The 27,529-nt window shown below is 35.9% G+C and overlaps 1 protein-coding gene, 1 long non-coding RNA gene and 1 other non-coding gene across 5 annotated transcripts; 2 read left to right on the forward strand and 1 right to left on the reverse strand.

The window, feature by feature from the left end:
- Positions 1-2,477: 2,477 nt before the first annotated feature.
- On the reverse strand, positions 2,478-7,144 carry LOC111205155. 2 transcript variants are annotated; one of them, XR_007317788.1, is made up of 6 exons: positions 4,657-7,144; positions 4,361-4,568; positions 3,917-4,270; positions 3,422-3,598; positions 3,125-3,337; positions 2,478-2,932 (listed from the first exon to the last, which is right to left on the reverse strand). It is a non-coding gene; the product is annotated as an uncharacterized LOC111205155 (long non-coding RNA). The 2 variants fall into 2 exon arrangements; XR_002657571.2 differs by having other exon boundaries at positions 3,422-4,270.
- A 10,111-nt stretch (positions 7,145-17,255) lies between these two features.
- Positions 17,256-17,362, forward strand: LOC125581031. The gene has a single exon (XR_007318742.1). It is a non-coding gene; the product is annotated as a small nucleolar RNA R71 (small nucleolar RNA).
- A 7,113-nt stretch (positions 17,363-24,475) lies between these two features.
- Positions 24,476-26,307, forward strand: LOC106373571 (sialyltransferase-like protein 2). 2 transcript variants are annotated; one of them, XM_013813728.3, is made up of 7 exons: positions 24,478-24,824; positions 24,984-25,074; positions 25,220-25,284; positions 25,381-25,535; positions 25,615-25,696; positions 25,885-25,994; positions 26,083-26,307. In XM_013813728.3, the coding sequence occupies exons 3-7, from the start codon at positions 25,267-25,269 to the stop codon at positions 26,222-26,224; spliced, it is 507 nt and encodes a 168-aa protein (XP_013669182.2). In that variant the 5' UTR covers positions 24,478-24,824; positions 24,984-25,074; positions 25,220-25,266; the 3' UTR covers positions 26,225-26,307. The 2 variants fall into 2 exon arrangements, with proteins under 2 accessions (XP_048600926.1, XP_013669182.2); XM_048744969.1 differs by having other exon boundaries at positions 24,476-24,824; positions 24,984-25,284.
- The last annotated feature ends 1,222 nt before the right edge of the window (positions 26,308-27,529 follow it).

The raw sequence follows: 27,529 nt of genomic DNA on the forward strand, positions 1-27,529 counted from the left end.
GAAAAATAAGTTTGTTCAATAGAAATTTCGTACATTTTTTTGTAACAAAGGAAATAAGGGAAAACAGGTATAAAAACAAACTAGTAATTGAAATAAAATTAGAGTTTGTCTAGTATTTTTTTTTTTTTTTTGAAAAATAGAGTTTGTCTAGTAATAAATGGATAAATAAGGGTTAAACTAGTTTTTAAATGTAATCAAATAAATAAAAAGGTAAATTGAAATTTAGTATTTGTGAATTTCTTATTTATATTGCTAACAGCTATGGAAAATCATCTAAATTTATAAGTTACACAAGTTTCTTAACAAAAAATAATAGTTGATTTTTATATTATTTATTGAGTCAATTCATTCTTTGTTTGTATACTGCTTATTTATTATAATTAAAAAAATATATAGATGATTCAATGCTTATTAACTGCTACCATATTTTATTATAGTTTTTACCTATCTTTATATTCGAATGACATGAAAAATCTCTATAATATTATTTGAGAAATAAGTTTCCTACGTGTCAAGCTCACGTTAATTCTAATGATGGTTGATTACATAGATACCCTTAATGAAATATAAATATTATATCTAATTACAATTATTAAAATCTCTATAATATTATTTAAAAAGTCAGTTTCCTATGTGTTGCGATCATGTTAATTTTAATGATAGTTGATTACATATATATCCTTAATGAAATATAAATATTATATCTAATTACCATTATTAAAAAATATTTTCCTTTTAATTATTAATTTATGTCAATAATTTAAATATTAGTTTCCTTTTATATCTTTTCAAAATAACATATATAATAAAAATAAAATATTTATAAAAAACCAAAAAACGAAAATATATTTACAAAAAAGGAAAATAAATAATCAGCCCTTTAAAACATTATATTAGACCATTTAATATACATATGTGTAAGTTAAATAACAATTTTATTGCGATGTTTTATTCATTTTGCATAACACTTTTTGTTACTTTTAAAATTTTGATTTAAATGTTCTTAAAAATTTTATCCAACTATATCAATGAAAATATCTACAAATTTTAAAATTAACTTAATAGGTTACTTACATAACATTATTTCTCAAAATTGAAAAAAAAATATTTATTTTAGTAATACTAAATAATAAGTCATACAATAGAAAAGGAAACTAAAATATTCTTTATTACTATACACCTTTGATAATTTAATTTATATATCCTTGAACTTTTAAAAGATTGTACTTATATTAATTTATTAAACATTGAATTGATTAATAACTTTTTTTATTTGATTCTCAAAAGAACATATATTATATTATACATAAAATCACTAAAATATATTACAAATCTAAAACAACAACCAACATAAATGTAAATGAAAAATAATAAAAAATTAATTTAGTCAGAGCAAAAGCCACTATGATTTATTTTGATAAGTAAATAAAATCCAATATATATAAATAATTATTAAACAGATTAAATAGTATATATCCAAAATCACATATCTAATAAAATAACATAATACTATTTAAAACAAACCATACATATAAACTACAACATAATTTAAATTAAAATATCAATAATTTAATACAATATATTCATTTTTAAAATATTTATATCAAATCACCTAGTTACTCTATATTCACAATGTCTAATTTTTTTTGTATTTGCCAAATTTTTACAATGAAAATATGTTTATTGTGTTCATATATGTATTTGAAGTATTCTTATTTGATTATTTTAAATGCATATTTCGTAGTATAATATTTAGATTTAGGTTTTAATACAAACGAAACTTGAAAATAAGCAAAAGTAGTATCAGTGTAAAGTATTCAAATTAAGAAAGAACAACAAACCATGTGCATTGTAGTTGTTTAAGAAGGGCTGGGCACAAGGCGAATACTCGCTATTTTGCGTGTACTTACGACTTGACTTGTCTTGTACGAGTAATAAAATTTTCGACTTGTACTTGACTTGTTAAAAAACGAATACTTGCTATTTCGAGTACTCGATCAAAAATTAATTACGTGCAAATTACTTGCCTCGCTCTATTACTTACTATTTACGAGTACTTGTGAACTACTTACGAGTACTTGTGAACTACTTACGAGATTTTCTGAGTATTTAAGAACTACTTACTAAATAATAATCTATTAGAAATAGACACAATAGTTTGTTTTATTTATTCTACTTAACATAACATGTGAATTATATTAAACTATTTGTTCATACTATAAAGAAGACCAAAAAAAATATGAATATTTCAATATATAAACATTTTATAATTTTTATGATCACAAAAATGTCTTCTCTAAACAAGTAACATGTAATAACAAGTCATGTAGCTAAATTTTTAATACTTGTTACTATATAACACTTGACTAGATGACGACAAATATTTAAAAATCAAGATATATACGAACAAATAATAAGTATAAGAAGAGTAATGAGTATTTGTGTCCAATCCTAAATGCAAATAAAAAAAAAACAAATATGAACAAGTATTTAATAGATCACGTAACAAATAGCAAGTAACTGAGCAAGTAACAGGGCGTAACAAGTCAAGTACTAAAAATAATAATGATACTTGATAGTTAACTCGATCTTGCAAGTAATGAAAATTGTCGATTTGTACTTGCCTTGACAACACCGAGTACTTGAATTTTTAAAGCGGGTACGAGTCAAGTAACGAGTTTAAGGTGAGTAACGAGTAATGATGCCTAGCACGTCCCCCTTAGACGGAGCGACGGTCCCACTCCTCATCATCATCATCATCATCATCATTATCATCTATAGTGACAGATAATTATATATCTTCATCTTCATCTTCATCTTCATCTTTACCTTCTTTAGCTTTAGCTTCTTTCGCTTTAGCTTCTTCTATAGCTTTTATTTCACTAAAAAGCTTTGTATCTATGCTTTCAGGATAATTAACTAAGCACAACTCCTGTTTGATAAACGAAGTGCACAAAGAAGACATGGGATTAGAGCATGACAAATGTATAGATATAATTTGTTATATAATTTTACTCTACTGAGTTTTTCAACACTGGCTACATTATTTTTAATCATATACTAAATGATAATCTCTCTCTCTTTTTTATTTTGTTGTATACAAACAGAGAGAAAGATGATTTACCTTTATCGCATGTTCTCTCTACACTTGATATGCTTGGTAAAATCCTCAAAGCGTTTGCCTTCAGAACTTTCGCCACAAAACTTAATGGGACCAAAGATTACGCCTGACAACACACTGGGTAGGAAACTAACTCCACATAACGAGCAAAACAGGTAGATTCAAAGTACTTCTCATTATGTGCATGTCTTCTTGTTTCACCTGAATCCAATGCATCTGGTGGATAAAAAACTAACAAGTTCAGAAACAGCTATGTTGGTTATCTCAAAACGGTCATAGATAGAGAGAGGGAGAGAACACCTTTCATTAAGCTTTCCCAGAGAAACACATCAGAATTGATCAGGGAGCGAGGTTGTTTAAATCTTTTATCTCGTAGCATGAGTGAGTAATTATTATTACGGGATACGATCATTAAAGTAACCGGAAGTGATTTCTTCAACAGGAAGTCCCTCAGCTGACCAAAAAAGTCGCGGAAACCTGTTTCAGCAAAGGAAAATACAGCCGGTTGAATCAAAAACCATTAATAATTATATGAATCTAAAACCCTAATTAATTTGTATGAGAAAAGATAAGAAAGATTAGAGCATGATTACGGTGAAACTTGTTTTGGGTTTCTTAAATTTTTTTTTTTGTTTTGTCTGATTAAAAAAATAAAAATATAAAATATAAAAAGGAAACCAATTGCGGGCCGCCACGTGTCAGTGGAACCTGCAAACAGTACAAGAAACTGCCCAAAGTCGACCATTTTCTCGTGACTTCTGCAACCGATTTTTAAAAAACACGCGGGACCCACACCTTTAAAACCCATTAGTATACTGCGATAATCATGGTCTTAACCGCTGGGGAGTGACAAAGACAGAATGCCAGTGGAGAAGATGGCCGAAAGAACATCAGGGTTTAGTTGTGAGGTGTATTTTAGGTTGCCAATGGCAGTGATGGTGAGAGGACCTCCATAGACGCCTGCCTTCTTCAAGGCCGATTCTATACCCAAAGCCACCATACGAGCATCATAATCTTTGGGAACCGTACACGTGTCTATGTCCCAAAGCACCAACGTTTCAGTTTCCCCAATCTTGGTCCTCCTCCTTTCGAGGGTGAGGGTACGCAACTTCTCCTCAAGCCCTTATCTTATTCTCTCCTCTAAACCATCTGGTGGAAGCAAAAACAAACAAACAAACAAACTTAGTTCAGAAGCAACAGCATAGGCTGAGAGAAATTGATAGTGATGAGGACAAACACCTTCCACTAAGGTTTCCCAGAAAAAGCTCTTTTCTGAAGTGAGCTTTTTAGAATTGACCGGGTACGCCAGAAGAGGGGTGTATCCCTTAGACCGTAGCTTGGGAAAACGAATAGTTACTCTCTCCACGTGCATAGCACCGGATATAACCAGTAGTCAGAGGATATTTAGGGTTACGCGTCAATAAATCATCAATAGCGTTAACGAAACCTGTTTCATGAGTAAACACAGTTGAATATAAACCTAAACCGACCATATGAATCTAAACCCTGATTTTGTAAGGGGAAAAAGATGATACCGCGGGAGACGCGTCGAACAGTAATTCCAATAGAAAAGAGGCCTCGAAACAAATGACGGTTTGGTTTTGAGGGGTAAAAGATGTCGATAATGGCATAGATGGTAATATCACCTTTACAGTGGCCTGCCTTCTTCAACGCCGATTCTATACACGAACCTACCAGACCAGCATCGCAGTCTTTGGGAACCGGACAGTTGTTGATGTCCCAAAACACCAACGTTTCTGCCTCCTTCCTCCTCCTCTCAATCTTATTTATGGGATCCATAACTTCGAACCTAAACATAAAAACAAAAATATCAATCAGATCCAAAACTAAAGGAAAAACAAATCGCACTTGAAAATCCTCTCAGATGAGAGCATACGGAGAGTCGGAGAGACATGAATAATATCTAAACTAAAGACCTTCCTTTGTTATCGAATCAAAAGCACAACGGTAACAAAGATGGAACGATAGCACGAGGTTATATCCGATTCTTTATATACGTCCGTTACGGATAGTAGCAGGCGGTTCGTTCATATGGGCTGACTTGCGTGGCCATTATGTTAAAACTATATAAAGTTAATAGGAGAATGTGGCTATAAATATTTATAAAATAAATATATATCTTAATAATTATTTTAAAAATTATTTTTACATGTCACTAATTCTTATGACTGTTAATTAGAGAAGTATTTTTAATGAACTGAAAATATTGTATCTAATCCGTTGAAGATAAATAATTCAGAAAAGTATTACTCATGCTTTCAAGCACGCCGACCTTCAAATTTCTGCTTAATGAAAATTTTGGTCCGAACCTAGCTATGCCTCTACCTCCGAGTAAAATTGAAAACTTCTACTAAATGGAGATTATTCTACATTTCTGAATATGGAAGTCTTTCACATGGTTTTCGATTACGAACAACCTATATAAAAGGGATCTAACTCTAGAACAAGAGATAGACTATTCAATATACAATATTAAACCTAAGCGGCTAGAACTAGGTTTCATACACCAAATGTTGTAGTTCCGGCTATAAAAGTCGATTAAGCACTATCTTTGATCTCATTTATATATGATCCAACCCAATCCAAACCATGAATCATAATGAATTTTTTTTTTTGGCACAAATGAACTAATGGATAAAATGGACTTATTGAATTGAGTTAAAATGGTTTGGATTGGAATTTGGAATGGATCATCAATTATCCATAACTGAACCAATAAACATTTATAACCAAAATACCAAACCAAAATTTTAAATCAATTTTACTTAAACCAAAATTTTATTTTATTTTTTTCATATATAAATTAATTTTAACTAACTAAAGCTACCCAATTTCTCATATATTTTTTTTCAACATCCAATATCTACTATCTTTTTCAATAAACCAAATTTAATCATATTTTTTTGCAAAAACCATAAAATTAAGGTTTTTCCCATAAAACGCAAAATCATATTTTCCACTAAAACTGAAATCGTGTTTTCCCGTCAAAATCGTAAAATTGTGTTTTCTCATCTAAACTGTAGAATCGATTTTTTCCGCAAAAAACCGCAAGATCGTAATTTACGTCAAAAGCACAAAATCGTATTTTCCCCAAAACCAAAAACATGTGATTTTCCGCCAAAACCAAAAATCATGTTATTCTACCTAAACCCAAAATCATGTTTCCTACCAAAACCGAAAAAAGTGTTTTCATGTCAAAACAGCAAAATATCATTTTTCGTCAAAACTGTAAAATCTCGTTTCTCATCAAAACCGCAAAATTTTGTTTTTCCGCCAAAAGCGTAAAACTGTGTTTTCCCTCCAGAACCGTAAAATTTTGTTTTTTCACCAAAAGTTTAAAAATCTCGTTTTTCGCCAAAACTATAAAATCTAATTTTTTTCGTTAAAACCGCAAAATTATGTTTTCCGCCAAAACTGTAAAATGGTGTTTTCCTGCCAAAACAATAAAATCTTATTTTCTCGCCAAAACTATAAAATTTTGTGTTTCGAATCAAAACCGTGAAATCGTGTTTTCGCAACAAAACCGAAAAATATCATTTTTTCGCCAAAATGTAAAATTGAGTTTTCTTGCCAAAACCGCAAAATCATTTTCTCGTGCCAAAACCTTAAATTATGTGTTTCCCGTCAAACTGTTAAATATAGTTTTCTCCTTAAACTCACAAAAAAAAATCCGCGAAACGTCAAATTTTATTTACTACAAACCGTGGTTTTCCAAAATCTAAACAATATTTTTATTTCCAGCCACCAAAAATATTTGCTACTTAATAACATCTTAAACTATAAGATTATTATTCATGGAGTAACCATTAAAACTTTAACTCATTAACTTAAAGGAGTCACGGATTGACCCATTCTATTTGTCAAATGGGTTGGTAATTCATAACCATATAAGTTTAAAACATTTGGATATGGTTTGATTTGGTTTACCCATTTCGACATCTCTAAATACCTTTTTTAATCTTTATTCTTCAAAATTCATATATATTTTAATTAAATTATATAATTCTGTAACTTTTGTCTAAGGAAAAAAGGAAAAAATACTGTATATATGTTAATAATTGATTTTATGGTTCATTTATTGAAAAATATAATCTTATATATTAAAATAGAAGTCATGACTTTTTTCATTTGTGATTTTTTTTTAATTTGGACCATCACTTAGAAATTTTATTAAATGTATCTTATATATTAAAATAGAAATCATGACTTTTTTCATGTGTGATTTTTTTTAATTTGGACCATCACTTAGAAATCTTATTAAATGTATTTTATTAAGAATAATAATACATAGAATCTTTAAAATACTTAATCATAATATCTTTTGATATCTTTTCATTTTAAATATAAATATATTTATTCTAAAATTCTAGAAAATCTGTTTTAAAAGATTTTTACAATATCTTCATTTTCGAAATTATATTTAAATATTTTCACTAATTTCAAAATTAGTTGGAAATATTATTATAGATTAATATATTCAGTTATCGTTTATTAAATGAAAAATAAAAAATTCTATAATATTTTATCTATTATATAATTATAATCAATCATATTAAAAAAATATTATATTGAGCTAAATATAATAAAATTGTATTAAATTTATATATTTTATATATTTTATTTTCGTAAGTATAAAATATTTTTGTTCAAAAATAAAATCTAATAAGTTGGTAAGATGGGTTAACATTAGCAAACTATACAATACATGTATAAAAATTAACATGTATTTCTTTAAAACTAATAATATAAAATCTTTGTAACTAATTTAATCATAATATATTTTCATTTTAAATATAATATATATTTATATATTAAAAATTCTAATAAATCTGTGTAAAAATATTTTAACAATAATTTAATGTATTTTAAGTTATCGTTTATAAAATGAAAAATAAATAAATTATATCACATTTTATCTACTTTATAGTCATGATCATGTTAAAATACAATTATTATACTTAAATAAATATGATAAAAGTATATTCAATTGATAAATTTATAAATTTTATTTTCATAAATATAAACTATTTATTTTAAATATATAATATGATGATAGAACAGCTTAAAATTAGCAAACTATATAATACATGTATAAAAATTAACATATCTTAGACTTTTGTATATACAATAATATATTAAAAATTAATAAGCATAAAAATATTGATAAATAGAAATCCAGCTTTGAAAGGCGGGTCAGAATTTAGCATAAATTGGACACAAAATAATTTTCAAATATTTTTTCTCATGAATATATTAATTTTCTTAATAATTAAATGCAAATACAATAAGATAAATATATAATAAGAAGTGACAAATACATACGGTTTTAAACAGTTGATTAATTATAACATGTAAATTATAAAATTATTGTATTTGAAATATTTATTTAAACATTTAAGTAAATGATTAACGTTAAAAATATATACCACTTATGTTCTAAAACAATAATTTATGTGTAGAAAAGTGAAAACAAACATCTGCGCGGTTGCGCGGGTCAAAATCTAGTATATATTTAAATGAACTAACCTATTTTTCTAAGAAATGTAAGAATTGTTCTCGTGCACATGACGTTGATTGAATGTTATATATAATGTTTTCAGACTAATATATAAGGAATTTTTTTAGGATAGCGCTTTTAAATTTTTTGTCACAAAAATAGCTTGAGTAAAAATGACCAAACTAAGTTTTATTAAAAAGTAAAAATACATTTATACCCTAGGGTTAACTAATCTAGACTTAGAGTTTAGAGTTAAGAGGTGAAATTTTGAGGATAAAGTTTCAAATTTTTTAAAAATAAAAAAATTATAATTTTCAAAATAAAAAAAAAGAATATTTTGGTTATTTTCCTTATTGAATGTTATTTTTGTGACAAAAACTTAAAAAATGCTATCTGAGAGAATTGTCTAATATAATAAGTGTTTTCTTAATTTATTATGCGTTAACGTGGTCGTTTTAGGACATCTTTCGTTCCTGTATAGTATCCTGTCGTTTTTAAAAACTAGGCAGCATTTTGTTTGATTAAAAAACTGTTCGCCATTGACAAAGCAGCCGGCCCTAGTTTTCTCCTAGGCACGAATATCGAAGCAGCCATAGCAAATCCGTTTTCTGGCATCGGTGGAGCTGGAGCTCGCCGGCGTCGGGATAAACTTGTTTCTTGTTGTCTCTTGTTTACTTCGTTCTTTTCTTTTTTCCCTTTTTAAACTTTTTCAAACTTGGATTTTCAAGATCTAGTCGACATATTTCCATGAGTCCACGGCGGGGATAGAAGAAGAGAAACCATATGAATCAAACCCTCTCGATGTCGCTACCTCTCGTGGGTTGTACTTTCAACTTCAAACATGGTATCCTCACCATACAATGCTGCTTACCGCATCTCGGGTTCAAGCCCCGAAGACCTTCTTACCGGAGTGGCGCTGTCAAACTCGACGGTGGTGGAAGTGGTTTCTTCACGGAGAAGCTCGCTCTCGCTAATCAACCTTTTTGCTCCGGAAAAAGCTGAAGATGACGACCCCTTCACTCCAACCTGGCGCGGGCTATCTAGAGGCGAGAAAACCCTCAGATCTGGACTGGATCTAGTAACCAAGGCTGCGCATACCTCTGACGTGTCCGAATTAAGCCAATCTCGGGACTGGCCCGATGAACCGTTAATCTTCTTGTGGTGGCTCTCGCCGGTGACACCGAGAGCTCCGGCTACAACTCGCCATCTCTACAAATCTGGTATGAGCTTCTCAACACTAAAGTTGTTTGATAAGTTTACTAAGGCCTTATCTCCTGTCTTGGACCTCAAGCCCATAGAATTTTGTTGCTATTCACCTTGTATATGGAAGCACCCTGCAAAAATTAGAATCAGTTTGGTCAAGATAAAGATCATGTGTATGATGTCTGATGAACAAGAAAAATTCAAATGGTCTTCACCAACTCCACAACTCTGTTTTGGCTGTACCGTCTGTGTCAACGTCTCGTGTTTATCAGTAGCCACCAAGAGCATGGAAGAGGCCACAAAATCAGTTTGGAATCTCACAGAGATTCTGCTTAAGTTCATCAATTTCAGTCCCTTAGATTTCTCTTTTATGGAGAGGTCTAGTCAAACCTCCTCCTGCCAGGGCCAGGAGAGATCATTTTTCCATTCCTCCTCCTTTATGGTGAGAGCTCTACCACCAATTTCCCTCCCGCAAGGAGGTGATACTTCTCTGGTTTCAAACCCGAGACCTGTTAGTGCCATACTCTGTTTGTTTTCTTGTGTAGCGACTTGTACGAAGTCTGAAGAAACAATGGAATTCGTTTTGACGAAAACCGAAGATATGAGCCAATTATCAAAGGCAAGACATATAAGACATATGTTGCCGTCTCTCCTGCTCTTCGTCAAGTTCGAAGTTGCTTCTTCAACGCATCCGTATTTCTTATTAGATTTGCCGGATTCGCAGTTGTCTTATCCAAACTCCTATCTTGTTCCAAGCTTTTTAATGTTTAACTTTGCTTGCATTATTGAACTCTACCTTTCTGGTATCGAGCTTTAAATTAATGGAAGATTTGTGCACAAAAAAAAAAAACTGTTCGCCGTCTCAAATTTTAGAACAGAGACTTCACGCTGTTACCATCGCAGATCGGAACATTCGCGTAAATATTTGGAAGATGGTCGTCTCCTGGAAACTTCGAAGGCTGAGGGAAACGATGAAGCTGTTGAAACTGATATTTCTATTAGCTTTAACAACTGGAATATCGGCAGTTCTCATCTACATTATCGGCGTCTCAAATCTCCGTAAGTATATACACTCACTCCATCGTTGCTCCCACTGTAGATCCTTGTAGAGGTGTTGCAGTTCCTGCAGAGCGGAGTCCAGAAGTGCGTAGTAAGAGCATCTTTATCCAGGTATCTTAGTGGGATTTTTAGTGCCATGGGCCCCACTAAAATGATAAAACTGTCCCTTGTGTTTGCCAATTAAGAACCGTTTTTTGTTTGATTCTTGCACTGTTTGCGGGACCCAAAAATACAAAAAAAAAAACAAAAACAAAAAAATTTAAAATCCCCAATTTTGGGTTTGTGGGATAAAGATGCTCTAAGTAAATCCGAATCGTGCTTGTTTTCAGTGGTCACCAGTCACACTCGGAATCGAATCTTACTTATGATTTGTTGATTTTATGGGAGACTTAAAAAAAAAGAGTTTTGTTTGGAATGATGTGATGATGTAGAGTGCAAATGGCTTGGGACTAGAAGCTGCTGCCGGTAGAGATGGTAAGAACCTTGTTTTACTAGGAAAGGGCAACTGATATTCGTAAAAAATAATAAGAACAAAAATTAAAATTACAATACCGAAACAGACGAATAAAGAAGAATTGAAAGTCGAAATGGTTAATTTCTTTTCTTAAATCTTTAAACGACCCGTAGTGTGATGGTTTCATAGCGCTCAGATTCTCAGGATACAACTGTAGCATTGTTTTTGTTTAACATCACCGAAAAACAGAATCTGTCGAACCTAATTTTGTGTTGTACTCTCAGACAAAAATAAAAAAATACTAGCATAATTATTCTGAGTGGGAGAATCTTTTGTTTTTGTGTTGTTCATATATTCTTTCTATAATGATAGCAAGGCTTTTTATAGAAAAATAATGAGAAGCACAAGTTTTATTTTTCAACACAAAATGAAACTTCCATGGTGCACTAATGGAGTCTTTAATTCTTATCAATTATTATGTGAATTTATTCCACATTTTGACCAAGAAATTAAAGAGTAAAAATTATTATTGTTTGACCAATTCAAACTAAATAATCTATTTTAAAATAGATTTTTTTTTATATTTTATCAATATAGAAGATCAACATATATTTGGTTTATAAGATTAAGTTAATGACCATAAAGTCCAACTAACAAATCAAAAAACTCAAATCCAAGTTCAAATATCCAATATGTGTATTTGCTACTTTATACAAGTTTCTTAAATCACACACATTAGACATATATTTCTCATTCAAATAAAACTTCATTTTTGACATATGAATACACTATTCATAATATTCAAAAAATAGTTCCACCAGAGATTACAGCAAAGTATCAATCAACTTCCCCAAGGATGCTATTCTCAAATGGGTATATGAACTCTTTATTCTGATTGGTTACTTGGCTTTGTTACATTGAAGCTTGTCTCTACTGAATGAATATTTGTACTGTGCCCTTGGTTTAATATTGTCCATTTGATGTTAGGAGTTTTCAAGGCTCCTAAGACAAATGTTGTAGTATAGTGATTGTCGAACCAGTTCTGAGGGATATCAAAGCACTGAGAATGCAAGTACTCACTTAATCTAAGTGCAACCAATGATTTAGATGGGTTTTAAGCTATGACTAAAACTAGAAAGCAATAACAGAATGATACTTTCTTGACTAAGGGAAAAGAGAACTCATGGGCATAGGGATTAGACCTTGGGTGATCAAGTATCGAACTAAGGATGGCAAATGATCAATCAAACTATCAACCTTAAGCCTAGACACAATTCTAAGCAAGCTCTATGTCTAGATGAATACTCATTTGCTAACATATCTCAAACATCAAATGTCTTTGGTTGAATAATATGAAAGCAATCATTACTAACAAGTCTATTAGCTATCTTAGCATCTTTAACAACAAATGTCTTTGGCAAAGTATACTAAAAGCCTAGGAGAGTTGTCTCAGGCATTTCATCAAACACCTTTCGGGTGGGAAATGCCTATTGATCAACTTTTGAGTGGCCAACTCAGAAGATGCATTAAGAATACTCTACTAGCAAGGAACAAGAATGATCTACACTAAAACATCCTAGAACTAACCTAATCACCCTTAATCTCCCTAACCCATGAATTCAAAAGGTGATTACTCACTAATCTCCATGATTCCTCTTAAACCCATATTGGATTTCAGATTAATCATTCAGAGAAAATACAGATAATAGAATAGAAATCAACAGTAGAACATGTGATCAATGAATCAAAGAGATCCCCTTTTTCAAGGTTTTTGGTGGTTTTCTTCAGAACAAAGATAGATCTGCCTCCTGGTGGCTTACAGAGTATTAAAACATAGGTTTAGAAAATAAAAACGTGCATCATGAAATGACCAAAAGGCCCTTGAGAAATCATAAGTTCGAGCAGAAATAAGACGCAGAGCGACCTCCGCTCGTCGCTCCGAGTAGTCGCTCCACACTTCGGGAGCGACCTCGCTGTGTCGCTGCGAGAGGTCGCTCCGGACTCGTTCTCGCGTTCCCGAGTGATGAAAATGCGAGCGACCTCCGCTCGTCGCTCCGAGTAGTCGCTCCATGCTTCGGGAGCGACCTCGCTGTGTCGCTGCGAGAGGTCGCTCTGGCTCCATTGTGTTGTCGTCATGCGATAGAAATGCGAGCGACCTCGGGGTGTCACTCTGGCCAAGTCGCTCTGGGCTTCGGGAGCGACCTGGAGTGGTCGCTCTGATAGGTCGCTCCGGGTCAGTTTTCGGCTTCCACCGGGATGAAATGGCGAGCGACTTCTCCGCATCGCTCTGGTAAGGTCGCTCTGAAAAGGCAGGTCAGAGCGACTTGCTGGTGTCGCTCCGGGAAGTCGCTCCCAACGCTCTGCTCGTCCAATGATCATCTTTACACCTCTTTCGAGCTCCAAACACACCCAAATGTCTCCGAGAACTCCATGTGGTACTCCAATACCTGATAAAGACTTATGTATGCAAAATGCAACCTAAACATGGCTAAATCCTAGTCTATATGATCAAAATGCACATGGATGAATGGATAAGATAATGGAAATATACAAGATATCAACTCCCCCAAACTTGTTCTTTTACTTGTCCACAAGTGAACTTTCTAGAACTCATAGGGAGAGAGGTTTGAAGGTGGGAGCTCATAGCCAAAAGAAACACAACTAGTACTCGATTCAACATCTAATCCAGCACGAGCACACTCTCTTATTACACTCTAGCTTCTCTAGGTCTATCTGAACTCTTTTCATCCCTACACTCATCATCATGCATCCACACATTCAAATCAACCAACTCTCACATTCATTAAGCACAAAACATCAGGTGAATTCTTGCAAATGGTAAGTTGGTCCAAGTCATTTGGTTGGGTGAGGGAAGACTTTTATTCAAGTGATTCAAGAGGTTCGAAACATAAAATCTTTAAGGTGGTTTACTCTCGAAACAAGTAGCCTTGACATTGCACATAATATATCTAAGAAAGGGATCAACTCATGCATACAATGCTCAATCTCCATTGTTCTACCCTTTTCCCAAACATACAATTACACAATCATTCTCAAATGCCAAACCCAACTCACATCTCTCACCAAAAGATCCTAAGAACATTAACTCCTTCTCTTTGAAATCTACAAGGGATTTTTCACAACCTCAAAACATTACTTAGCTCCTAACAACTTTGCTAGCCCCCTTTTTCTTTCTTTTTCGTTTCTTTTCATATTTTATTTCTCTTTTTTTTTTTTTTTTTTTTTTTTTTTTTTAGATGGGGGCCAAGACTTTTCATAACTTGAGCTAGAGGTTTTTCTACTTATCCCAATAAGACAATTCACTTAAACACAAAGAGTCATTTCTTTTCCTTTTTCATTGCTCCCAAATCATAATCACAACTCTCACCTCCCACCTATAGCTAGACAATAGAGTGCCCAATCTAGCAAGAATGAAGATCAAGCATTGTCGTTCCCGATACTCTCAACATTATGCACATGTAAGACTTTCCGAAGAAGGCCTCACTCATCAAACAATGAAAGCTTAAAAGGAGGGAAAGGTTTTGGGAGTGGTCTACCACTAGAGTTTGTCAGAATAAGATTGGCATAAAGGATGTGACAACTCAGGTGTGTATAGCCATGACTCAGTACACAAGGGACCATGAGCAAGAAGCATTAAGTTCGTTTAGTTCAAATAAGGTTGTAGTTGGCTTCAAAGACTGAGTTTCAGCAATCAACAAGTTTCAGGAAGAGTTATCAAGGCTCGAAGCATACAAGTGTTTTTGAGAGGTGCATAAGCTATTCAGGTGCAAAGTAATGTTCTTTACAAGGCATTTCAAATCATTGCTCCCAATGCAAGTAAATGCAACCTATATGCTCTAGACTCTCCTAGAAATGCCAATGATGCAAACTTAATGAATTTTTTTTTTTATGCAAATATATATGTATAATGCAATGCATGAGACTCAAAATCATCAAAGCAAACGTGATCAAATACTTGGTACCTCCCCCAAACTTAAATGACACAGTCTCTGTGTTGTCAAGGAGAGAGAGATACCCAAAAAGAGAAAACTAATATGCAAAAAACGAAATGGTATATACAAGGGAAAGTAGTGGGTTACCTTCTATGGAGAATGAGTAGAGGGAGATGCTCCCTCCTCGTCGTCCTCAGGTGGTAACTCTTCAAGGTGCTCATCAGCAAGAGTGCCCATCTCTTCAATGTAGAAGGCTTGCCCGAACACAGTTGGTTTCTTCATTTTCTCCTTGATGTCAAAGTGGAGAACATGCCCTTTACCCAAATGGAGATCAATCGTGCCCGCTTTCACCTTAACAATTGCTCCTGCTGTAGCTAAGAATGGCCTTCCAAGAATCAATGGGTCTTGAGCCTCCTCACCCATCTCAAGCACCACAAAATCTGTAGGTATCTCATATTTTCCAATCTTCACAGGTAGGTCCTCTAAGATGCCCACAGGGTACTTCACTGAACGATCAGCTAACACCAGAGAGAGTTTACACTTCTTGTACTGAGTGAATCCAAGCTTCTTTGCAACAGACAAAGGCATCACGCTGACACTAGCTCCCAAATCGCAGAGACATTTCTCAAATACCATAGGTCCAAGAGCACAAGGTAGTGTGAAGCATCCTGGATCCTCTAACTTCTCTGGAACATCAAGCCTTTGGATGATGGCACTGCACTCATGGGTAAGAATCATCATGCTTTCCATTTCCTTCTTCTTTGCAGCTACAACATCTTTCAGGAACTTGTTGTATTGAGGAATCAACATGAAAGCATCGATGATGGGCATTGCAACCTGAGCTTCACTCATTTGCTTGTCAAACAAAGCCTTGTACTTCTCTAGCAGCTGCCTCTTGAATCTACCAGGGAATGGTAGTTTGGGTTCATAGGGAGGAGGAACAAAAGAGTTCTCACTTGCTGGAGCAAGAACTTCACCATCTTTCACTGTTTTCTTCGCTTCCCCAACCTTTCCTTTACCCTTGGCTTCCACAATCTTCTCCAGGATTTCATCATTGATTTTCTCATCAACAATCACCACTTCATCATCTAAGTTGATGGCCACCTCTTCACCTAGTTTCTCAGCATCACTTTTGTAGGAGGTAACTGCTTACCACTCCTAAGGGTGATAGCTTTGGCCTCCTTGGGGTTTTGGTCAGATTTTCCAGGTAGAGATCCTTGCTGGCGAGTCTGGTGAGTGTTCATGGAAGCAAACTGATTCTCTAAATTCTTGACTGTAGAAGCAAGATGTGAGAACTTGTTGTTGAGCTCATTGTAGCTTCCATCAATCTTGGAATGAAGGTTTTTCAACTCATATCCAACATGCTTCTCACTTCTAGTCTGAGACTCCAAGATTTGTTTCAGCAGGGTGTCAGTGCTGCTCCCTTGAGGAGCAGAGGAACCAGATGAGGGGTTTTGATGAGGTTGATAGCTGCCTTGCTGGTTGTTTCGAGGCGGATAACCACTCTGTTGGTTGTTGGGGTAGGATTTCTGTTGGTAGTTGTTGTACTGAAAGTTGGGCTCTTTTTTGTACCAGCTACCATTGTTGTTGATGAAACACAGGTCTTCCTGACCTTCCAAACCCTCAACCTCATGGACAACAGGTGGTGTATCTTGGCTTGGGTTACCAACAAAGTGCAGCTGCTCTTGTGTGGCTTTATCAGCAAGGAGGATGTCTATCTTATCCTGTAGAGCTTTCAACTCCTTCCTCGTCTGCTTATCATCTGTTCGACTGCTTCTGTCGTGGTCTCCACTGTAGACTGCATCACTCTTTACCATGTTGTCAACCAGCTCCTCTGCATCTTCCTCAGTTCTCCCCAAGAAGAACCCATTGCTAGCTGTATCCAGTCTGGCCCTGTACTTAGGAAGAGCACCACGGTAGAATGTGCTCAGCAAGCTCTCCTTAGAGAAACCATGGTGTGGGCATTGAGCTTGGTAGCCCTTGAATCTCTCCCAGGCTTCACTGAATCCTTCCAAGTTCTTCTGTTGGAAACTGGAGATCTCATTTCTCAGCTTAGCAGTTCTTGAGGATGAGAAGAATTTCTCCAAGAATGCTCTCTTGCACTCATCCCAAGTGGTGATAGAGTGGCTGGGTAGAGACTTCTCCCACTGACGTGCCTTATCCCCCAAAGAGAAAGGGAATAGCTTGAGCTTTAAGGCATCTTCGGACACACCATTGGTTTTTGACAACCCACAGTAGCTGTCGAACCTATCCAAGTGATCAAATGGGTCCTCCAGAGCCAAGCCATGATACTTGTTGTTCTCGATCACGTTGAGGAGTCCTGACTTGACCTCAAAGTTGTTGGCTGCCACAGCTGGTGCTCGGATTCCGAATCTGTGACCATGTATGTTGGGGCGGTCGTAAGTGCCAATGGGTCGAGCTGCCCGCGGTTGGTGTTCTGCCCCTTGCGGTGGATCTGCCATATCAATATCCAAGTGGGCCTGGTGTTCTTCTTCTCTTCTAGCTCTAGCACACTCCCTCTCAAAAGCTCTGATGTCTGCTACTATTGGAACTAGGTTTGATGGACCCCTGCTCCTCAAGTTCATACACCTGAAAGTGAAAGGTAGGTGAAGAAGAAGAATCAGTAACAAAACAAAATTAAAATGACTTAGTCTCAAGCAAGTGACTAAATCTCAATGTTTAAATCTACTCAGAATTTGGCAACGGCGCCAATTTGATGTTAGGAGTTTTCAAGGCTCCTAAGACAAATGTTGTAGTATAGTGATTGTCGAACCAGTTCTGAGGGATATCAAAGCACTGAGAATGCAAGTACTCACTTAATCTAAGTGCAACCAATGATTTAGATGGGTTTTAAGCTATGACTAAAACTAGAAAGCAATAACAGAATGATACTTTCTTGACTAAGGGAAAAGAGAACTCATGGGCATAGGGATTAGACCTTGGGTGATCAAGTATCGAACTAAGGATGGCAAATGATCAATCAAACTATCAACCTTAAGCCTAGACACAATTCTAAGCAAGCTCTATGTCTAGATGAATGCTCATTTGCTAACATATCTCAAACATCAAATGTCTTTGGTTGAATAATATGAAAGCAATCATTACTAACAAGTCTATTAGCTATCTTAGCATCTTTAACAACAAATGTCTTTGGCAAAGTATACTAAAAGCCTAGGAGAGTTGTCTCAGGCATTTCATCAAACACCTTTCGGGTGGGAAATGCCTATTGATCAACTTTTGAGTGGCCAACTCAGAAGATGCATTAAGAATACTCTACTAGCAAGGAACAAGAATGATCTACACTAAAACATCCTAGAACTAACCTAATCACCCTTAATCTCCCTAACCCATGAATTCAAAAGGTGATTACTCACTAATCTCCATGATTCCTCTTAAACCCATATTGGATTTCAGATTAATCATTCAGAGAAAATACAGATAATAGAATAGAAATCAACAGTAGAACATGTGATCAATGAATCAAAGAGATCCCCTTTTTCAAGGTTTTTGGTGGTTTTCTTCAGAACAAAGATAGATCTGCCTCCTGGTGGCTTACAGAGTATTAAAACATAGGTTTAGAAAATAAAAACGTGCATCATGAAATGACCAAAAGGCCCTTGAGAAATCATAAGTTCGAGCAGAAATAAGACGCGGAGCGACCTCCGCTCGTCGCTCCGAGTAGTCGCTCCACACTTCGGGAGCGACCTCGCTGTGTCGCTGCGAGAGGTCGCTCCGGACTCGTTCTCGCGTTCCCGAGTGATGAAAATGCGAGCGACCTCCGCTCGTCGCTCCGAGTAGTCGCTCCATGCTTCGGGAGCGACCTCGCTGTGTCGCTGCGAGAGGTCGCTCTGGCTCCATTGTGTTGTCGTCATGCGATAGAAATGCGAGCGACCTCGGGGTGTCACTCTGGCCAAGTCGCTCTGGGCTTCGGGAGCGACCTGGAGTGGTCGCTCTGATAGGTCGCTCCGGGTCAGTTTTCGGCTTCCACCGGGATGAAATGGCGAGCGACTTCTCCGCATCGCTCTGGTAAGGTCGCTCTGAAAAGGCAGGTCAGAGTTGTCTCAGGCATTTCATCAAACACCTTTCGGGTGGGAAATGCCTATTGATCAACTTTTGAGTGGCCAACTCAGAAGATGCATTAAGAATACTCTACTAGCAAGGAACAAGAATGATCTACACTAAAACATCCTAGAACTAACCTAATCACCCTTAATCTCCCTAACCCATGAATTCAAAAGGTGATTACTCACTAATCTCCATGATTCCTCTTAAACCCATATTGGATTTCAGATTAATCATTTAGAGAAAATACAGATAATAGAATAGAAATCAACAGTAGAACATGTGATCAATGAATCAAAGAGATCCCCTTTTTCAAGGTTTTTGGTGGTTTTCTTCAGAACAAAGATAGATCTGCCTCCTGGTGGCTTACAGAGTATTAAAACATAGGTTTAGAAAATAAAAACGTGCATCATGAAATGACCAAAAGGCCCTTGAGAAATCATAAGTTCGAGCAGAAATAAGACGCGGAGCGACCTCCGCTCGTCGCTCCGAGTAGTCGCTCCACACTTCGGGAGCGACCTCGCTGTGTCGCTGCGAGAGGTCGCTCCGGACTCGTTCTCGCGTTCCCGAGTGATGAAAATGCGAGCGACCTCCGCTCGTCGCTCCGAGTAGTCGCTCCATGCTTCGGGAGCGACCTCGCTGTGTCGCTGCGAGAGGTCGCTCTGGCTCCATTGTGTTGTCGTCATGCGATAGAAATGCGAGCGACCTCGGGGTATCACTCTGGCCAAGTCGCTCTGGGCTTCGGGAGCGACCTGGAGTGGTCGCTCTGATAGGTTGCTCCGGGTCAGTTTTCGGCTTCCACCGGGATGAAATGGCGAGTGACTTCTCCGCATCGCTCTGGTAAGGTCGCTCTGAAAAGGCAGGTCAGAGCGACTTGCTGGTGTCGCTCCGGGAAGTCGCTCCCAACGCTCTGCTCGTCCAATGATCATCTTTACACCTCTTTCGAGCTCCAAACACACCCAAATGTCTCCGAGAACTCCATGTGGTACTCCAATACCTGATAAAGACTTATGTATGCAAAATGCAACCTAAACATGACTAAATCCTAGTCTATATGATCAAAATGCACATGGATGAATGGATAAGATAATGGAAATATACAAGATATCACCAATCAATAGAAAGATCCTATGTCTGGAGAGCTTGAAGGACTATCATATGAGTTTGACTTGTGCGAAGCTGTTGCTACATGGGAACAAGTGGGTATTGCTGCTGCACTTCTTTAACTCTTGTTTTAGTTTTTTTTTTAATGTGAGTTGGTTGACCAGGTCAGGAATAGCTCTACGGTACTCACCAAGGAATACATTGATGCCTTACCAAATGGATGGGAGGATTATGCATGGCGCAGAATCAATAAAGGAATACAACGGTACGTGTTTACTCACATTTACACCAGGAATAAAGTGCATATTGATTGGTAATTGTTATAAAAATAATATAAAAGTCTATCTTTATTCATAACATAGAGGTTCCTTATATAAGAGATTACACCGTCATAGATAAATGGAAAGATTACAAATCATAATCTCTTGGTTATGAGCCATCCACAATCTGGTTCATAACACTCCCCCTTGGATGTCATAATCATTTAGAGCTTGTAATGTACTTTAATGTTGCCTCATTAAAACCTTACCAGGAAAACCCAATTGGGACAAAACCATGGTGAAGGAAAAAGAGTACAATACACATTACTCCCCCTGATTTGGACATTACTGAAGGTCCCTTGGACCTCTCCAATTTTCTGCAATCCGTGGGTGATGAAGATCTTGGGTAGAATATGCTTCGTCCTCGAACATGATAGTTGGTTCTTCTTTACCATCGCCCATGCCACAATCTGATCGAACATATTGAGTCATCGACCTCAATTACACACACACGAAATCTTGGATGATGTTGCTGTGATATGCATGTACCACCATGTGTAAAACATAACATGTCTAAAAACAAATCAACAAAACCAAATAATCTCTCTTTGGGCTGGTTAGTATAAAATAAACTAAAATCAAAGGCTTCTTCATCGTCCTTCTTATGGACCAATCAGACCAGTGTCTAAAAGAGGACTTCTGCATCGTCCATCTCAGGACTAAATGGACTTCTTTATCGTCCACATTTGGACTGAATGGATCAGTGTCCAAAACAAGTGATCTCACGCCCATGTACTAGATAATGGGTGAGACTGATCCATATTAAATCTCTTGAGTACCCTTTTCTGTATATACTATTTGATGCACAAGGATTTCATTGTTAATGTACTCAAGCTGTAATCCCAAACAAAACTTTGTTTTCCAAGATCTTTCATCTCAAACTCTTTCTTGAGATATTCAACTGTTTGGAAAATTGTATCCAGAGGTTCCTAGGATATTCAGATCATATACTTTGATGATTATCAATATAGTTCTCGAGAACTTGCTGTTCTTTCAGCTTAATACCCTCTAGTACTTTCATTATCCAGTGGACAATATAAATATGCAGTCACTACATCAATTTGCTGCAAGTCTAATTTTCTCTCTTATATAGCCAGACTTATGAGAAATCTAAAAGTAGTTGCATCCATCACATGGGAGTATGTCTCCTCATAATCTATTACTGGTCTTTGTGAGAATCCTTGTGCAACATCAGCTTTATATCTCACAATTTATATTCCTCACAAGACCCATTTATATCCACTATTTTAAACATCATATGACGTCTTAATCATATGGCCAAATACGCCTTTCTTCTTTAAACTATTTAACCTCATGTTTCCATTCAATCCAATCTGTTCTACGAGTGTGCACTCTAATATTGATGTGGGTTCATGATCCTCGCTTATATTCATAAATTCAAGTGCTAACTTGTATGCAAATAAAGCACCTTATATCGACATTCCTTATTGGTTCCATAATATTCCACACATGATATAATCGATTGAGATTCATTATTATCAGGACCTTTAATACTTTGCAGTTTGGCGTCCCAAGCTACATTGTTTGATACCTGTACCTTAGAGCCGGCCGGCCTTATTTCCATGTCTGGGATGGTTTCCTTAGTAACCTCGGATTTGGATTTTGATTATCATTCTCCGCACCTTTCTTTTGTTTCCGAGGATTCTTATCTTTTGGAACCTATTTGGTCTACCACGTTTCATACGTTGTCTAGACTCTTAGCAACTTGATTGTGTCTCTTCTTGGACATTAAATTCGTTGGTGCTTTACAAGCTGGTTTATATATGACTTAGTCATTCTTTTTCGGGTCAGCAAATGTGTCTGGCATTTGATTAGCTAGCTTTGTAAATGTATAATCTGTGGACGTCTATTTCACATTCTTTAGTCCGAAGATCTTGCCAAGACATTGATGGTTGATTCCATTCTATTTCTTTTACCATTCTTTTACCAGCTTTATTTTTTTTTCTCCTGGTCTTAAAATAATCCGTGTACCTGACCTCAAATATAATCACCCATAGTTGGCTCAATGTACTTTATTATTGTGGGAGAATCATATCCAACATATATCCCCATCCTCTTTTTGAGGTCTCATCTTAGTTCTCTGTGGTGGAGCAATTAGTACATAGACAGCACATCCAAATGTCTTATGATGGGGTATGTCTGGCTCTTGACCCGTTAATAATTGTGATAGGGGATATCTATGCTCACTAAATGGCCTGATGCGTATTAACTTAGGTGCATGTAAATTTCGTGTGGCCCAAGCTGTGAATGAGAGTTTTGACCTCATAAGTTATGGCCGATCAATCAGCTAGTTGCGTTTTAAAATATTTTGGCCAAGCTGTTCTTGGTATGGACATGTATCATAGAATTGTCCACACTTAGCATACAATCTTAAACCTCAAGACATTAGATTTTATCATGAATCTATCAACCTAGCATACGGATTCTCAATTCTCAAAGACATCCAAAGCAAATCAATATAACCTCTCATACGGATTATTTAGGGTTTCTATTTAAAACAGATCAGATTACAAAACTATCAATCCTAGCAGATGATATTAAACCTCAAGAATCATGCAATCAGATCATTCAGATTTTAAACAAGTAAACCTCAATCAATCTATCAACCTATCGGATTATATAAGCAAAGCAAGCTAGCAACCTATCGGATTCAATCAATGTTTTAACAGGCTGTTCGGTTTAAACAATTTTAAATCAGATGAACAATTAACCAAACAGGATGAGAAAATAAATCTATCAATTTAATAGTCAAACAATTCTAGCAACATAGAATCAGATTCAATCAGATTTAACACCTCAATGATCAAAACCGAAAACAACTTTGATTTCAAAATATTCGATTAGGGTTTTAATATGTGATTTGATAATTATAGTATAATTAATTCTGATACTTATATTATTTAGGGCTTATAGATATAGGGTTAGGGTTTATCGGATTTTAACTTGTAAAAACCAATTTGGGGTTTTAATCATGTAGGAACATAATTTAAAGTTTGGGGTATCGAACTTTTAGAGCTTCGATTTACTCAATTAGGATTTTTGATCTATTACCCTATGGTTTTGATTCATAAAGATTAGGGTTTTAAGGTTTCATTCTTTATCAATCAATCTATGTTCGATTATGGGTTCTTAGGTTTTGAATTACCTTTTAACCTTAAATGATTGTTGAATCGGACCACCAAAGGAGTTGAGCCGCGAGTTGGACACGAACGGGACGCGAGATGGAATGGATCGAGTCGCTTCTATCGGGTCGCAGACGTTCTTTGTTGCTTGATCGGGAATGCCTTGATCGTCGGACGCGAGCTGTCTGATGCTGTCGCGAACGAGGAAGAGGTCGCGTGCTGGAGCTGCTCTCGGGCGCGAACGTCTGAGCTAGGATCAGGAATGCCTTGGGCTGAAGCTGATCGGGGACGCGAGCTGGAACAGATGCGGGAACAAGAGACGCGATCGGGGTTTAGGGTTCGTCGGATCGCCGGCTAGGGTTAGGGTTTTAGGGTTTTTCGATTTGGGTATTAGCTTAGGGATTTAGAGTTTCGTGCTGATAACGTGTTATAAAAGTAATGAAAAAGTCTATCTTTATTCATAACATAGAGGTTCCTTATATAGGAGATTACACCGTCAAATGAAAAGATTACAAATCATAATCTCTCGGTTATGAGCCATCCACAGTCAGGTTCTTAACCGTTATTACTGTTTTATTCGTTTTCTTATAAAATATTGCTAGGTCTCAGTCCCAATATATCAAGTAGTAAATGCCGGGCTGTCTTGTTGTTATTTTTTTGTTTGGTCTTAATGAAACTCGCACTCTGGGTGCAGTAATCGTTGCCAGAATAAGTCTTTATGCGTCGAGAAGCTTTCGTTAGTGCTTCCTGAAACACTACCGTATTTTCCCCGGCAGTTTGGCCGATGTGCTGTTATTGGTAACTCTGGTGATCTTTTGAAAACAAAGTTCGGAAAGGAGATAGATACTTACGATGCGGTTCTTAGAGAAAATGGTGCTCCAATTCAGGTTAATATTGAATCCTTTTTATCTAACTTCCAATTGCTTTTGTTCCCTCTCTTGTCTCATCTTCATTTCCTTGGCATCGACTTTTTGTTCCCTCTCGTCTCAATTTTGATCTAACCTCCAATTCATTGGTTGCCTCTGTTATCTCATCTTAATGTCCAGAACTACAAGGAATATGTGGGAGAAAAAAGTACCTTCCGTCTTCTTAATCGAGGGTCAGCGAAAGCCCTTGACAAAGTGGTGGAGTTGGATGGTACTGTATAAATGTTCTCTTGTTTTCTACTCCTCCATCGTTACGCCATAGTTGGATTCTCTATATTTATTCACTTTTATGTGTCGCATTTTCTACTGCTTGCAAATAGATACTTCATTCTCTTTGATCCTTTGAATCTGTGCAGAAAAAAAGCAAGAGGTACTTCTGATAAAAACAACAATCCATGATATTATGAACAAGATAATTCGGGTTTGTACATCTGCACTTATTTATCTTTCTCTCTTTGGTTTTGAATATCTGAAATCAGTTCCTCGTCTTGCAAACTCAATTCTTCCTTCTCTTCAGGAAGTTCCAATAAACAATCCTGTATACTTAAATGCTTGGTGCTTCATTGGCTCGGCCGCCAAAGGAACTGGGCTCAAGGCTCTTGAATTTGCTCTCTCGACTTGTGATTCAGTGGATATGTATGGTTTCACTGTTGATCCAGGTTATAAAGAATGGTATGAAGTCTAGCTATACTTATTTTGTCATAGATGTCTACATACTGGCCTTTGTTTATGTTTTGTGACATACTTTCAGGACTAGATATTTTTCAGAATCGCGACAAGGGCATACTCCTTTTCATGGTAGAGCTTACTACCAGATGACGGAATGCTTGGGTGTAAGTCTTTGTTTTTTCTTCTTCATAATCCAGTTATCCAGTACAAGTTGTTACATTTTATCTGTATCAGATGGCTATAGTCAATTACTTCGTTTACTAGATGTGCATTCATCTATAGTAGATTCAGAGATCCCTTCAAGTTTTTTTTTAGTTTTGACTTGATTCTTCTGTTCATCTTTTGTTTGTAGCTCATTAAAATACACTCTCCCATGAGAGCAGATCCAAACCGAGTCGTGAAATGGGTGCCAAGCCGTAATACAATTAGATCTGCAATAATTTCAGCAGAGAAGCTTTTAAGGTGACCAATAACATCTTCTTTCTTTTTTTCTTTTTTTTTTGCGCACATAATCTGCCTCATCTCTCTGATAAAACCCATTAACGTGCAGGAGAGTTGGAGCAGGATCTGCAGACCCATTAGCTTCATGCTCGATTGTAAAGAAGAGAAGCAAAAACGAGCGTGCTATGGTCTCACGCTTGAGAAAACCTGTGAGAGAACATCAAAAATTTGTGAGAAGCACGACAATGTGATAGACTATAGATCTATACTCTCTGTAAAATAACAAACTCTTCTTATTGAATAACGAAGTACAAGTGTTTATAGTTTTGTAGTATGATCTCGAGCTACACTCTCATAACGAGCTTCACTCTAAATCACCGATCTCATCACGATCGGGAAGTACAGACTCATCTCGTCTATAACAAACTACAACAAAGCATAAAGAACTTCACTCTATTATCAACTACAACAAAGCATAAAGAACTTCACTCTACTATCAACTCTATTATACTTCTCTTTTCCCTTTCACTCCTATAACTGCAAAGACTCTTTATGATTCAGAAGGTTCTCTCTTCTCTTCTTTGTTTGAAATGATTATTGAACTCCTCAATTCTCCTCCTCTTGTTCTCCCATCACTTCTTTATCTTTCCTCTTACGGTAATACACCTTCTTAGTCTATCACAATGTACCCGCTGGAGCACAGTCCAGGACACACTCAGCTTTGCATTACACCAGCTGACTACAGAAACTGCTTATACGTAAATCGATTTTTCTCCACACACTAAAGCACAAACACAGGTTCAGTGGACGACGATTGATTCAAAAGCAAGCCCATCATCCTCTGCTATAGCTTCATTATAGGGAGTTCATGAGCAATCGAGCTGAGAGTTTCCCGTGTAATCTCTTGAGGTTAGGATTGATTGTTTTGTTATCATGTTTTCGGAAATTTTCTTCACGAGCGCTGTATGTAAATGTGAGATAGAGATTGCTTTGCTCCATGTTGAATTCTATAGCACATAATCAAGTTCAATATTAGACCATCTCCAACAATAGATATGGTCTCAGAGTTCTAAATCATTTTTAATTGAAAATAATCAAATTAAAAGTTTTAGATACTTGTTTAGTTTTAACCCCTCCAATGATAGAACCAATTAAAAATTCTAAGTTTCAAAAATTTGAAAACTTGTAGTAATAGATTACTTGCATCACATTCTATAATTAAAAAAACTTGTAATTATTGAATTACATAAAATTTAAATTAATTTGACATAAATTACATAAAATTTAAATTAACTTGACATAAAAACATATAACATAGATTGAGAAATCATAAACAAAATTACAATTCTAAAGACAACTGAACACAAAGCTAAACATGAATACAATTCCCATGTCAATTACATCCTCTCTCCATTAGCTTAACTAGATTCTTCTTGAGTATACACCATCAGTTGTTCATCATCCCCTATTTTCAACACATAGTCAAACATCAAAGTAGGGTAAGGCCACTTTGAATAAGACTGCCACCAAGCTTTGAGAACCGAGGTGGGGTCTTC

This window comes from Brassica napus, chromosome C1, assembly GCF_020379485.1.
Source record: "Brassica napus cultivar Da-Ae chromosome C1, Da-Ae, whole genome shotgun sequence".
In the NCBI taxonomy this organism is placed as follows: domain Eukaryota; kingdom Viridiplantae; phylum Streptophyta; class Magnoliopsida; order Brassicales; family Brassicaceae; genus Brassica; species Brassica napus.

Bases quoted from the DNA above. Each gene is read 5' to 3' on its own strand.
- LOC106373571 (XM_048744969.1), top strand. The intron at 25,536-25,614 runs GTATGAAGTCTA...ACATACTTTCAG, and splicing joins GATCCAGGTTATAAAGAATG to GACTAGATATTTTTCAGAAT. The intron at 25,697-25,884 runs GTAAGTCTTTGT...TTTTGTTTGTAG, and splicing joins AGATGACGGAATGCTTGGGT to CTCATTAAAATACACTCTCC.